Source organism: Mesoplodon mirus (genome assembly GCF_964341445.2).
Source record: "Mesoplodon mirus genome assembly, chromosome: 18".
Taxonomy (NCBI): Eukaryota; Metazoa; Chordata; class Mammalia; order Artiodactyla; family Ziphiidae; genus Mesoplodon; species Mesoplodon mirus.
This window is the reverse complement of record NC_138994.1, coordinates 17,979,400-17,993,415: the sequence shown is the minus strand read 5'-3', so window position 1 is coordinate 17,993,415 and position 14,016 is coordinate 17,979,400. Positions and strand designations below refer to the sequence as shown.

The following is a 14,016-nucleotide window of genomic DNA, read 5'->3' as shown; positions in this document are numbered from 1 at the left end:
GATCACGTGGAATGACACTTTCATTGGTGTTAGTTGGGGGAAGAGGTTAATGGTTACAGAGCCGGGGCCTGGGCCAACCAGGTCAGGCTTCCAGCCCCAAGGCGGGCAGGGGTGCTCTTGCTGTGGTCCGAAGCCCCTCCCCCACTGCGTCCTCTCAGGCAGTTATAGATAGAATAAATTCCATTTAAAATATATGCATTTCTCTCTGCTTAAAAAATAACATTTACAGTTGGGAAAGTCTGGACTTTGGGGGGCCTGTGAATCCCACTGCCCCCACCCCCACCAGCTTTGCCTCACTGAGGGCAGGCAGGGGCGGAGGCTGGCCTGGCCGCTTGTTTACGTGTCCTGTGAACACCTGCAGGGAACCAGGCCAGACACACAGCCTCCTCCAGCCTCTCGGCGCCAGGACAGCACAGTGGGTGGCCAGAGGGCCTTGGCACAGGGGCTTGAGACACTGGGGGGACAGAGGAGGTACCCCAGAAGCCCAGCCACCACCTCTTTCTTCCTGGAGAGGAAGCTCTCACCAGGGTCCCTGTCCAAAAGGCAGGGCCATCCCTTCAGGTTACACACTGGGAGGGGGCTCTGCTGAGGTGTCAGGTTCTGACAAGTCCCCTCAGCTCCCCTGAGGGCTGCCTCCCAGAGCCCTAGTGCCGACAGCTGCTGGCTTGGAGCAGCAGGAGGGACCCCGCTAGGGCGGCAGGGGCGGCGTCCGTGCCGGGGGAAAGGCAGTGGCTGAGGAAGGTCACGGTGGGCACTGCTGCAGGCTGCCAGCAGGTCCAGCTCAATCCAGCATGGCATCCAGCTGGTTAGCCAGGGCATCGAACATGGTGCTGATGTCATCCAGGATGTGCTTGGTGGAGGTGCCCGGGGGGCTGCAGCAGGGGAAGGACCAGGTCAGATCAGCCAGCGGTCTGCACCCTGCCGGCCCTGGGCAAGGGGGCTGCTACTGAGAGCGTGGTTGGTGCGCGCACTTTGTGTGCATCTTCTCCTAATTCTTACAACTTCCCGAGGCAGTAGGAGTTACCGTTCCCTTCCTTGCACAGAGACGCTGGGGCTCACAGGGAGAAGTGACTTGCCCAAGCTCACGTGCCTCTAAAGTGGCGGCCACCAGGATTCCCTGCAGGTCAGATCCGGGTGACCCCAGGCCCAGGCTCCTCCCATCCCAATAGGGGCCCCCCAGCCTGAGGATCTGCCCAACGTGACGGTGACATCCTCCTCCCATCATTCCCGGAACCCTGGGAAAAGGCTTCAGGATTCCGGTGGAGCTGCTCTCATCCCGCTTCTCCCCCTCCGAAGCGCCCAGCACCCCTCACCCCTCTCGCTCCTCAGCACCAATGCTCTTCTCCGCGGCCCGCAAGGCAGCTGCCAGGGATGAGCTGGTCTGCTCCAGTCTCTGCTGGGCCCGGCCTGGGCCCGTGGCCCCAGTGTTCTCTGGCCTTGGAGGGGGCACAGGGCGGGGGCCGAGCCGGGGAGCCAGCTTAGGGCCAGAAAATGCCAGCTGGGTGCAGGCCACAGACACAGGCTTGGGGGCTGTTCCTGCAGAGACAAAGAGGTTGTCTTGTGACTCAGCTGGGCTAGGCACGAGCGCTGCCAACACCACCCTCTCCCCGCAGGTCCCGCCTCATACCTGCTCCGGGCACCTTGAGGAGGGCAGCAGGGGGAGCCGGGGGCTCCATCTCCCCGGGCCGCCGACTGTTTTCCAGAGCCGGCCCCGGGCAGGGAGCCACGGGGGGCTGGGTTGGGAGGTTGGGAGAGAGAGGGGCTGGAGCTCCGGGGTTTGGGAGGCTGCTAGGGTCAGGCCGGGGAGGGCTGGCAGAGGCCGAGGGGGACTCGCCGGGGGTCTGCGAGGACAGGGCGGCAGGGGGGCCGGGCGTGGCGCCGGCCACCCCGAAGGCCAGGAGTGCCGTCTGCAGTGGCTCCCTCTCCCGGCATTTGGGCCTCCGCTTAACAGTGTCTGACTCTGTGAGGTTGAAGTCGAGGCCAGCAGGCACAGGCGTCTCCCGGGGTTGGGGGCCCGCCGGCTTGGGCCTCTGTTTGATCGTCAGGTTCCCCTCCTCCGCGAACGGGAGCCCCTCCCCTGAGCTGCCCCGAGACGGGGGTGTCCCCTCGGGCCCTGGGTCCTCCTCCTCCGTGTCCGATGCGGCGCCAGCCGGGGCGGGCAGACCGGGGGGCTCCGAGGGGCCCGTGGGTTCACTGAGTGTTCGCCTCCGGGGCCCCGGGGCCCCCTCCTTGGGCGCCGGGCTTCCATCTGGCGGCGGCGGCGGCTCCAGGGTGGGGCCAGAGACGGAGCTGAGGCGCTTGGGGGGCGGGGGCGGGGGGCCTTTGCGGCGGGCCCGCAGGGCGAAGGACTGGCTGCGGGGCGCCCCTCGGGTTGGGGTCGGGCTGGGGCTGGTCCGGGCGAGGGCGCTGCGTCCTGGTCGCCGAGTGAGGGTGGCGTAACTGCCCAAGGCACTATCCACTGGCCCTTCGGCCTCCCCCTCGGCTTCCCCCTCGGCCGGGCTGGGGCGGCTCAGGCTGTGGGACCGGCGCTTGGGCCGAGGCGGGTCTGGAGGAGTGGCCAGCGGGCCGGCCAAGTAGGAGAAGGCCCGGGGTGCGCCAGGAGGCGGCCCTGGGGCTGGGCTGGAGGGCGAGCCCTGGGGGTACATAAAAACATAAGGGGGGGCCCCTTGGCCAGGAAGTGGGGAACAAAGCTTAGGGGGCCGCTCTGTGCCCTCTGGAAGATTCCTCTCCTGTGGGGTGTTGGGGTCTCCGCCACTGGGCTGGGAGGCAGGCTGTTCCTGCGAGTGCCCGGAACCCCGTGAGCGTGCCCCGATGCTCTCCTGGCTGGGGGAGCGGGCAGGGGGCAGGGGGAGTGGCTCAGGGCCACCCCCTGCCATGGCCGCCTGTAGCTCTGGGCTCAGCTCGCTGCCCTGGAAGGTGAGGAGGCGCGGGCCAGCCACAGCCGGACCATCCCCATTCTCCAGCCCCTCGATGGCCATCAGCTCCGGGCCCCTGGCCAGCCGGCGGCCGCCGTCACCTGGGGCCTCCCCCTGCAGTAGGCCCCGCCGAAGCTCAGCCAGCCGCTTTACCCCCAGCATGAGCTTCTTCTGATGACCTGAGAGGGGTAGATAGAGGCAGAAGGGTTAGCTGGGGCTGGGAAGGGTCACCCTCATCCCTCCTGGACCCCCGAAACATTTTGGAGACCCTCCAAGGCACGCGGGGGCCCAGCCAGAAGGCCCAGGGCAGTCCTCACCGAGCTTGTTGACTCCGATCTCCTGCAGCTCCTCCCAAGTGAGGTCGGCCACCAGCCCCATGGAATCGTAGCCGCTGCTCACCAGCTGCTTGTGGTACTGCGGCAGCCCCAGCGCGCACAGCCACTCCAGCAGGTCTGCCTGCAAAAGCAGCACCGTCAGCCCCCAAGCCAGGAAGGCAGTGCAAAGCCGCAGCTGCAGGTGGGAGCCCGTGCCCGTCGCCCACTCACCGGGATGTAGTTGGGTAACCACTCGGCGATGCTGAGCTGGGCGATCTCGGAGGCTATCTTCTTCCTGTGCCCGGGCTTGGTCACCCCGATGGCCGTCAGGTCCTGCCACACAGAGTCATGCCATCAGGCCCCCTCCTCTGCCCACTGGTTCCTGCACTGCCCTCCCGCTGCAGCACCTACCTCGGGTGTCATGCGGCTGATAGTTGGCACGTCATAGCCAGCCTGCAGAAAGTGGGCAGTGTAGCCCTCCAGCTGGAACTCGCTGAGCCAGTTATGAATGGCCTGAGCGTCCTGTGGTGTGGGGGGAGGGGTGAAGTTAATGGAGCTGAGTCTGCTGGGGCGGGGGCTGGGGCAGGGGTGGGGGGGTGGTGCCAAGGCCACAGACCAGCCACTGACCCCAGCCTCCCCAGGGGCCTGGTCTGAGCAGGGACTTAAGTCCACACTGAGGCCCATCCCAACCCCTACCCTGGGCTCGCAGCCCACTCCCCAGTGCAGGTCACACCTTCCCCTCCAGCAGCTGCTCCGGCCTCACGTCCTGGGTGAAGAGCTGCTCCCCGGAGCGGTAGTTGGCCAGAGGGCGGTGGTTTGGGTTGTCTTCAAGGAGGGAGAGAAATGGAATCAGGGTGGCAGGACGAAGGGGTGCCAAGCCCTCAGCCTCCCCACCTGCACCTCTCCTAGCCCACCCAGGTCCCAGTCTCCCTTCCTACCTGCCAGGGATGGGGGATGCAGTCCTGGCAGCACCTGGTCCTCTCCAGCAGAGGGCAGTGGCTGGAGACAGGGAAGGAGCTGACTCTCACTTGGGGAACTGGCAGTGGGTGTGGGGGGCCCCGGCCCTGGTCCCAACCAATGCCCCGCCCCCCGCCCCCCCACCTGGGCATTCTCAATAAGGAGGCCAGTGCTGTGGCCGTTGGTGCCCTCGGAACTCTGTCCGCTGCCGGCACTGCGGATGCTGCCCACGCTGCCCTCGCTGCCCACACTGTTCCTGTCACCTGCTGCAGGGGGCAGAAGCCAAGAGGTTAGAGCCCCAGTTGGCCCTGCCAACAGCTGACTGGCAGCTTGCCAAAGCCAGATGTCTATCCCGGTACCCAGCACTGCCCCCCCAGGAGGAGGTACCTGGGCTGTCTGGGCTGAGGCCCACCCGAGGCAGCTGGCCATAGGTAAGGGGGTGCAGGGAGTCATCAGCAGGGGGCTGTGGTGTCCTGGAGAGGCCTGGGCGCAGGGTGGTGGACGCAGAGGGGAGGCGGGGTGCAAGGACGCCCACCCGCTTGCTGACCACTTCAACGATGCCCGGGGGAAAGTAGCCCACACGGTCCGTGCCCCTCTGGCTCTCGTGGATGTGGCCCTTCCAGCGGCCGTCGGGATGCTGCTCAAGCACCTGTGGCAGATGGGCAGGGGGACGGACGATGCCATGGTCACGTGCTGCACCAAGTGCCCAGCCCTGCAGCTGCGGTCCAGCTCTTCCCCTCCCCCCAGGGAGCTGGCCTCTGGTGCCCAAGCTGGCCCACAGTTCTGGCCCTGCCACCAGCATCCAGCCCAATCCCCTGGGTGCCTCCAGGGCATACCAACAAGAGTCTGGAGTCAGCCTGGGTTCAGATCCCAGCTCCACTGCTTGCTAGCTTGTGACTTTGGACAAACTGCTTTCATTCTCTAAGCCTCAATTTTGTCAGCTCCAAAGAGGAAATGATAAGAGCACCTACCTTACCTGGACTGGGAAGAATTCAACAAGCTCGTGCATATAAAGACCCTAACACAGAGCCTGATCCACAGTAGGTGCCCAAGTAACTGACAGCAATCATTTGTGTTCTCAAAGGAATGCCTGCACTGGGTCCTCACCGTGATGACGTCCCCTGCCCGGACATTGAGGGCAGTGGGATCGTGGAGGTTCCAGAAATCCTTGAGTGCTCGGACCTTCAGGATCCCTGAGGCCTCTAAAAGAAGAAGGACAGGTGTCATCTGAGGGTCCTTAGGGCATCTTCCCACCCCTCCAGTCCCCTGTTCATGACCCTCCCCCAGGTCCCTGCCGCATCGTCCCCGCAGCAACCCCCCAGACCAGCCCGGGGCCCAGGAGCGTGACAGATCCGCTCCTGCTCTGCTTCCTGGGCTGGGTCTTCTCCCCCACACACTCACCCCGCAGTAGCTGCTTGATTTCCCGGCTGGCCTGGGAGGTGGTGAACTGATTCACGATGTCCAGCGCCGTCTGGTTATATGTGTTCCGGACGTTCACGTCCACCCCACCCTGGGTGCACAGTGCGGGGTAAGCATGTGCTGAGCGCCTGGTTTGTTGCTTCTCCCAATTCTCACAGCTACCCAGCAGGTAGTTACTATTTTCAGATTTTACAGATGAGGAAGTGGAAGCTCAGAGATAGGGTCAAGGATGAGCTCAAGGTCACTCAGCTAGTAAAAGGCAGAACCGAGGCTTGAACCAGGTCCGTCTGCTCTCCAGCCCCTTTGCATGGCCCCCACCCATATGCAAAACACCACGTTGCCAGTGGAGACCCCCTCCCTTGCCTCCCCAGCCGGTCTTGGACCCGGCACCCGCTGGGGACCCGTCCACACCCGCGGGCTGACCAGGGGTCCACACGCACCTCCAGGAGCAGCCGCACCACCTCGGTCTTGCCATACAGCGCGGCCTCGTGGAGTGCTGTGCCTGTCTTGGTCTGGCGGTTGATCTCAATCCCAGCTCTCAGGAGCTGCCTGTGGAGGGGAGGGTGAGTTACTGGGGCAGAGGGCAGAGGGCAGGGGGTGGGGAAGGAGAGGAAGCTGATTGCTGCGGGCTGGGAGAGAGATCCAGAGCGAGGGTGAAGAGGGCAGCAGGGCAGGGCACTGAGGGGACGTCGCCAGTCCCACCGGAAGAGGATGAGGATGTTGGGGGGGCCCCGGTGGGTACCTGATGACCTCTCTGTGGCCGTTCTTGGCAGCCAAGTGCAGGGGTGTGGTATAGTTGGGGTCACACGGGTCCTTGGCCTCACCCTCCAGCAGTGCCACACATAAGTGGCTGTTCAGTAACAGCTGGGCCACCTGCAACAACCAGCACTCAGGTAGGGCCTCCTCCTGAGACCCCAGAGATGCCCAGAACCCAGTACCCCAAGGGCAGCAGGCCCCACCTTGAGCCGCCCAAATTCGCAGGCCAGGTCCAAGGGCGTCTTCTTGGCCTTGTTGACCAGGCACGGGTTGGACTGATGCTGGAGAAGCATTTCTGACTGGGGTATAGGGAGCCAAGTGAGGGGTCTGGCCTGGCCGGCCCCCCATGCCAGCCCCCCTCTCCCTGCCCCCGTGCCCCTGTAGGCTGGCAGCATCACGTACCACTTCATAGTGTCCGTACTGGGCAGCCAGGTGCAGCGGGATCTGCCCATCCAGCGAGGCGGCGTTCACGGCCGCAGAGGCCCGCAGTAGCAGCCTCACGGGTTCCAGCCGGCCCTGCCAGGCTGCATAGTGCAGCGGGCGCATGCCTGCCAGAGGGAAGGGGTTTCTAAAGGAGGTCGAGGGATGGCGTGGGGCCGGAGGAGGGAACTGAGCAGAGTCTGGAGCCACCCCAGCTGGAGGGGAGAAGCGAAGCTGGCTTCACCCGGGTTTGGTCAGGGAGAGGTCCGGCTGCTTGGGGCTGAAGCCAGAATCCCACCTTGTCCACCACGGATGATCTGGTGACCTTGTAACGGTGATGTAACCTCAACTTCCTTACCTGGATTATGGGATGTCAGTACCACCCACTACCCCAGAAGGCTGTGAAGACTGAAGAGGTAAAGCATTTGCAAGTTCAGAGAAACTATGCCAACATCTATTAGCATTGCTATGATGTAGCAGGAGCAAACTCTGACCACGGGGTCTGGGGTGCGGGTACACTGGGCTCTCACCATTGCTGTCCTTGATGTCAACGGTGGCCTGAGCCTCCAGCAGCAAGGCTATGAGCTCCAGGCTGCCCCCCAGGGCAGCATGGTGGAGAGCCGAGAATCTGGTGTGGTGGGACACAAGGTCGGGGGTGTCAGTGAGCGGCCCCCCGCCCCCAAATCCTGGTCTTCCACAGCAGACCCATCCTGGGGGCTGTCAGGGATGAGTTATTTGCCCACTGCACCCCCAGCCCCCCACCCTGCCAGCCCTGCCACGGGAGCACAGAGCAGCCGGGCTGCAGCATGAAAGGGCTCAGTGTCTGCGCTGAGAGGCCTGTTTGTCTGGCCTCCCTCACAGCCGGCCCAGGGGAGGGGGCCGTGGGAGCAGGAGCCCGAGGGCTCCTACCCTCCAGGGAGAAAGGGGGGCCCAGCAGGAATCTGACCCAAGGAGGCCCCTCAGAGAGGCACCAGGGCCCCCTCCCCTCCCTCAGGGATAGCTCCATGGGCAGACGCGCGGGCAGGGCCCTGAGCTCTCGACAAACACGCTTCAAGGGCCAAGTTTGAGAGGGGAAGGGACTCTAGGCCCCAGGTCTTTCCACTGCCCCCCACCCCCACAGTTTTCAAGAGGGACGGGGGCTCCCGCTCACCCATCAGCATCCTGGTAGTTGACGTTGAGTCTCTTCGTGGAGCCAAGGAGCTCTGGGGGTCAGAGCGGGAGGCATCAGGGCACCCTCGAATGATCCGCCCTTACCCACACCTAACCCAGTACTCCCTCCCCGCCCACCTCCCGCCTCCAGCTGACCTCTTGGAGTGCAGGAAAGCACCTGCCCCATGGCCCTTTAGCTGTCAGTCCCTATGGCTTCCCACCCTGGCCCATCAGCTGGAGGGCGCCGCTGCAGCAGTGGCCTGGCTTCCCTGGGTCCCCAGCCCCGCTTGTTTATAGGGTCAAAGGGGGCGGAGATGGGGGGGACTGGCATGCTGTGCCCTCAAAGGACAGTCCCACGAGCGCATGGTTGGCATTCCTGCCTGAATGGGCCAAGGAGTGAGCCTCATTGTCCCACGGGCCGAGGGGGCTGGGAGAGAAAGGAGAGGGCACCAGAAGCTCGAGAGTAGAGGGCGGATGCCAGGGCTGGACTCAAAGGCCACACTGCCCGGCCCTGGGTCATCCCTGAGCGGAGCATAGTGGGGAAGGTGGCATCACAGAGACCTCACCACGCCCTGGCTCTGTCACATACTAGCGGTGTGACCTTGGACAAGTCACTTGACCTCTCGGGTTGTGTCCTCATCTGTAAAATGGGCTGATCACAGAAGCTGCTCACGGGGGTTGTGAGTACAATGCCTGACCCTTGTGAAAGACAGGAGCTCTCACCATTCAGCACTCCTTACATGTTAGCCATTATTACCAAGAGGCTGTCCTCCAGCGAAAGCTGGTACAGTCCCCCCAGGGCCCTTGTCAGGGGAGTAACTGCTGACTCTGCACCCACAGGCTCCTGGCAGAGAGCTCTGTGCCCCGGGGAGCAAGGGGAGGATGCTGGTTCATCCCCCTCTTGGGGACAGGGACGGGGTTCAGACAGGTGTGCTCCACGTGTGAGCCAGGGCGTGGGAGGGGGTGGGCCCTGAGGAGTGTTGCGGAGGGGAAGGAGAGTGCCTGTCACAGAGAGTGCCTGTCACAGGCGGGCCCCTGCCTCCTGCTGGAACCCACCCCTGCCGGGAAGGAGGAGGCCTGGCTCAACCCAGCTGGGCAGGGTGCCAAGCATGCTGGTCCAGGCCTGCCCCCCAGGCCCTGGTGGGCCCCTGAATACCCCAGCAAGACAGGGCCTCATTCCAATAGGGAGGGACCAAGGCTGCAGTGAGGAGCACAGGATGGGGAGGGGGAGACAGCTACACTTAGGGCTGAGCCGAATACGCTACAGCGAAAAGGTAGGTACAGAGTCAAAGAGTGACGGAAGAGGTGAGGGGGTGGGGGCCACAGGGAAGAAACCCAGGCCTCCCAGCCTTCCTGTAGCCCCCTTGGAAAGTCCTTGTCACACAGAACCATTCAGGGCAGTGGAAAGAACAGGGGCCCTAGAAGCAGGAAGTGCGTGACTCAAAATCTTCTCCCTCTTACTGGCTGTGTGACCTTGGCCAGCCCTGGTACCTCTCTGAGCCTCAGTGAAGACAACGAGGTCAAGCAGGGAAGAGGCACAGAAAGTCCCTCCAGCTACTGCCAACCTGGACAGCCTGGGCTGGGGCAGCTCGGCGGTGAGATGCAGCCCCTCTGGGGAGTGGCAGGACAACATGACAGAAGGGACAGGAACAGGGGCAGGGCCAGGCTGGGTGGCTCTGTTCTTTCCAGAACAATGGCCGGAAAGGCGGTGGGGAGAGGCTCAGAGTGACTGAACTGGGGACCTTGATGGGAGGGTGGAGGGTCCTAGGTTCTTGGCAGTGGCTCCTGGTACTTCCCCTGCGGTACAACCTTCTTCCCAGGCCTGGCTCTGCGGATGGAAGGGTCACTCCTCCTGATTTAGGCTCGGGCAGAGGATGTGAGCTCAGCAGGCCGCCCCCAGCCCACTCCATTTCCTCTGGCCAGAGAAGGAGACAGCTCAGAAAAGGGAGCAGGGGAGGGAGGGAGGAAGGTCAGAGGCAAGGCCAGGGCAACTGTAGCCCTCTCCTCCCAGCCACCTGCTCCCTGAGGAGGACCTGGGTAGGCAGGGAAAGCCGGCCCCCAGTGACCAGATATCAGATGCAGCAGGCTGAGGGAGCACCTCTCTGGACAGCCAGAAAGCTTTAGCCACGGCCCAGAGGGAAAAACGGGAGCCCTGCCACCTCCCTTCCAGCAGTTTCCTTTGCCTTCCTGGGTATGGAGCAGGAGTGTCCAGCCTCCCTTCTCAGAACTGCTTCAGAATCATCCGAAGAACTTTCGGATTTGCAGAGTCCTAGGCTCTCTGCGATGATTCTGTAATTCTGGGAGAGACCGGGGAGTCTGTACTTTCAGAACTCTCTCTAGATAATTCTGATGGGCAGCCGAGTGTGGCAGCACAGGGCAGAGGGCTCAGGCTTGTCTTTGATCTGCCACACAATGGCCGTGTGACCTTGGGCAAATCACTAACTCTCTCTGAGTGTCAGTTTCCTTATCTGTAAAGTGCATGTAGAAGTACCCATCTCCCAGGGAATAGAGGGGATTACAGTATTTCATAAACTGTAGGGTCTGCAAAGGTCACCTTGTGATCTCCTTTTTGTCACCAGCTTCTCAGAGGACTGGGAGTGGGGACAGGTGGTTCCAGGACCCTATCGCTCTGTGCCTGTGCCTACACTCTGTGCAAGTCCCCTGGGGAGTGGGGGGAAGGATCATCTTCCTCCACAGATGTTTCCCCCCCGGGCACACGGGACCTTCCCGGAGCCTAGGAGCCTGGCTGCAAGGTTTCAGCCACCAGCCTCCAGCCACTTGCCCTCCTGAGGGCCTCACTTTGAGGTCTGAGGCCCCAGGGCTGTGAGGCCAGCAGCAGCTCAACCAAGGCCCTACTGGGCAGGTTGCCAAAAGCAACACAGAGGTGAGGGGAGGAGGGGCAGTGGCTCCCACCCTGGGGCCTCCAGGGCCCTCCCTGGACCCTCCTTGGCACCTTACCCATCGGGCTCACCCTGCATCCACTCCCCCAGGGTACAGAGAGCACCCCTCACGATTCCATCTCCCTACTCCCCGGGTGTCCTGCCCTGGCGTGTAAGTGGGGACACTCACACACGTGCACAACTCCCAGGCCCTTAAAAGCCTTCCTTCTGGTACCCCACACTCCCAGGTGTGGGTGGGGATAATTGGACATCTTCAGGTAGCCTGGGGGACTCCTTCTTGTACAGAGGGCCAAGCTGTGTCTTGGGCTAGAGCCCCAGCACTCCAGAAGGACCCTCTCTCCCCCAGCCCGAATCTGGTGGCAGGAGCCATCTCCTGTCCCTGCTCGTCCAGGAACTCAAGGGGACAAGTCCAGTGTCCTCCTGGGACAGTCCAAAGATCTTGCCCTGAAGCCCAGAGGTCTACTCTCCTTGCAGGGTCTCACTGCAGAGGTACTCAGGAGATGGAAGTCAGGTGTGGCCACCTGTGCACAGAGCTCCCACAACCCTGTCGACTAGAGACCCCAGGCTGCAGAGAGACCTCCAGAAAATTAACTTTGGACACCCCCCCAGGGGACACAGGCAGATAAGTCAGGGGGATGGGGGCTTTAGTAAGCAGTTAGATAATGTTGAACTTTGTTTTAAGCAGAATTCCCTTTAAAAAGCTATCTTACAGATATCTCCATCAAGCTGACAAAAACACAAGAGATGCTCTGGTTGAACTGGGGGGTGGGCGTGGAGGTTGAGCTCTAGCTATTCAGTCTTTCCCATCTCACTGCCAGAGACCCCACGGCTCCAAAGAACACATTGGAAAAACCACCTGCTAAAGGCAACTCCATGAGGGCAGGACTTTTAGTTTGTCCTGTTCACTGCTGTGGCTCAGTGCTTAGAGCCTGGCACACAATAGGCACTCAAAAAAATTAGAATGAATGTACTTCAATCCTTTTACTTTACAGGTGAGGAAACTGAGGCCCAGAGAGGTAAAGTGACTTGCCTAAGGGTTCACAGCAAGGGGGACCCAACTTCCTCACTGGCTCTCCCACACAGAGGCACTCCCACCCCAAGTCCCCAGATCAGAGTGACCACCCAGGCCTCTCTCCACAGCCTGGCACTCTGGGGAGGGTCTCAGCTGGATAGTCACCCCATCAAGTACTCACTTGTCTTTGTGGCCTTGACCTTAGCCACCAGTTTCTGCACACCAGTCACATCTCCATTCTTGACAGCGAGGATCAGGTCCTGTTCTCGACCCATCCTGGTCCCTGGGCTGGGCTCTGAGCTCAGGACTCCAGGGCAGAGGCAGGGAAACGGGTCTAAGCCGAGGTGTCAGGGTGCCATCCCTTGGCCCTCTGGAGGGCCAGGTGTCCAGGGGGAGTGTGTCTGGTGTCCCAGGCAGTGGGCTTCTTGTTAGGTGCTGACGGGTGCCCCCTCAAGGTACTTCGTGAGCTGCCACCACAAGCAGGAAAGCTGATCTCTGATGGGGCAGAGGCTGTGTGGAAATCTTAACGGATATCAGCTTGCAGCTTCCGACAGCCCAGGGATGGGCCAGGACTGGGGGCGCCAATCTTTCCAACGTGCCTCAGGAGCACCAGTGCCCACCCAGAGAGCAGCCAGCATTCCCTTACACCTCAGTCAGCAGCGGTGGACATGTCTCAGGGGTCTGCGAAAGGTGTGGTCCGCTGAAGGTCTGCTGAAGGCTGGGCCAGAGTCTGTAAGGGTCCCAGAAGCAGGGCTCAGAGAAAGAACAGGACAGGGCTTCCAGGGAGTCCCTCAATCACCCTGGCTGCCCTTCTGAGTCAAGGGAGGGGCTGAGCCACTCAAAACGGGGAGGGAGCCGCCATGCATGAGAGGAGTATTTGGAAGCGGGGAGGTGGTGTTCTGGGAGGGGGAGGCTGAGTCACTGAGGCCCCAGGGCACCTGGCAGCACCTCAACCTGGGGTAGGAGAGGCCCTGGCAGCACGACACTGGGGCAGGTTGGGCCAGCAGCCTGTTCTCCACAGCCTGAGGCTCTGACACCCACAGACAACTGGTGGGCCAGGAGGTGGGGCCTGAGAGGGTCAGGCACAGGCAGACGGGCAGGGGTCACTCCCTGTGGAAGGTGCCTGCCCCCAGACTCTTCCCTATCCAAGCTTTGCTGTAATAGCTGGATGCCCTAGCCCCAGGGCTCTTTTTGAATTCACAGGGTGGACTGGGGAGTTAGGGCCCCCCATCTCTGGCGGGGTGTCTGCCTGCAGGACAGGGAGGCTTTACAGCACCTGTTGTTGACCCATCCTCACCCCTTGTGTGGGATGGGGAAGCAGCTGGGCGGAGAACAGAGGTGAGAGCCGGGGCACTGCTGGTAAATGGGGCTGCCCGCCCTCCCAAGCCTGAATCTGAGGCCCAGAGCCCAGACTTCACTTTGGAAAAGCTTACGTCAGTTCCTAGGTGGCCGAGAATTTGTAGCCCGAGTCCTGTGGCATGAGACCTGTGCAGGCCTGCGGCCCTAGCTGGGGTCCTCCTACTCCCCAAAAGTCCCAAGCCCAAAGCAGATGGCACTCCAGCTCAAGGCTCGCGGCCGACATTGGGGGAGGGCGCCCCTGGCAGTGCATGGGGTCGGGCTGGCTCCCCCGCCCCCCGGAATGCCAGTCCAGCGCCGCGCAACCCCCCAACCCAGCCCAGCCCAGGCGGACCGGGGAACAAAGCGGCGGGAGGGACCGGGAGGGCCAAGCGCCGGAGGGATTGATGCGGGAGGACGGTACAGGGGAGCGAAGAGGACGGAAGGACACGACAGATGAAGGCGCCCGCGGATCCCGCAAGAAAAGTTAGTTTGTGCCCGCCCTCAAGGGTGCTGACCCCCAGATCAGTCCCCGCAGTCTCACCTCTCCCAGCCTCCCCGCCGGGGGTCCGGCAGGTCCTGCTCGGTCCCTGGCACTCTGGACGGTGGCTCCCACTGCCCCCCTTACCCTTTTTCTCCTCCTTCTCCTTTTCCAAGGCCGGCTCGGCGCCTCCCGCAGGAAATCCCGCCCCTCCCCCCTCCCTCCGGCCGGATCGGGAGCGGAGGGACCGTCCCGGCAGCGCAGTCGGACTGTCAGTCAGTGCCTACGGCCCCGCCCCGATCCGCGTCAGGCCCCGCCCCCTCTCTCTGGTCCGGACCGAGGACGCTGGCCGGGTCAG

The 14,016-nt window shown here is 62.7% G+C and overlaps 1 protein-coding gene across 3 annotated transcripts; it reads right to left on the bottom strand.

The window, feature by feature from the left end:
• Positions 1–2: 2 nt before the first annotated feature.
• CASKIN2 (CASK interacting protein 2) lies at positions 3–13,880 on the bottom strand. Of its 3 annotated transcripts, none has more exons than XM_082604015.1 (20): positions 13,806–13,880; positions 12,024–12,572; positions 7,932–7,983; positions 7,312–7,409; positions 6,764–6,909; positions 6,565–6,660; positions 6,348–6,478; positions 6,046–6,154; positions 5,588–5,696; positions 5,294–5,388; positions 4,574–4,835; positions 4,331–4,452; positions 4,168–4,228; positions 3,963–4,054; positions 3,641–3,751; positions 3,461–3,562; positions 3,233–3,371; positions 1,628–3,094; positions 1,314–1,536; positions 3–872 (listed from the first exon to the last, which is right to left on the bottom strand). In XM_082604015.1, the coding sequence occupies exons 2-20, from the start codon at positions 12,115–12,117 to the stop codon at positions 782–784; spliced, it is 3,600 nt and encodes a 1,199-aa protein (XP_082460141.1). In that variant the 5' UTR covers positions 12,118–12,572; positions 13,806–13,880; the 3' UTR covers positions 3–781. The 3 variants fall into 3 exon arrangements, with proteins under 3 accessions (XP_082460141.1, XP_082460142.1, XP_082460140.1); XM_082604016.1 differs by having other exon boundaries at positions 12,024–12,523; positions 13,806–13,864; XM_082604014.1 differs by having other exon boundaries at positions 13,722–13,855.
• Between the last annotated feature and the right edge of the window lie 136 nt (positions 13,881–14,016).

Excerpts from the sequence above, each read along its gene's own strand:
- CASKIN2 (XM_082604015.1), bottom strand. The coding sequence starts at position 12,117 with ATGGGTCGAGAACAGGACCTGATCCTCGCTGTCAAGAATGGAGATGTG. Across the intron at positions 6,155-6,347 it reads GGCCACAGAGAGGTCATCAG|GCAGCTCCTGAGAGCTGGGA; the intron begins GTACCCACCGGG and ends TCCCCTCCACAG. Across the intron at positions 3,095-3,232 it reads GATCGGAGTCAACAAGCTCG|GTCATCAGAAGAAGCTCATG; the intron begins GTGAGGACTGCC and ends TACCCCTCTCAG.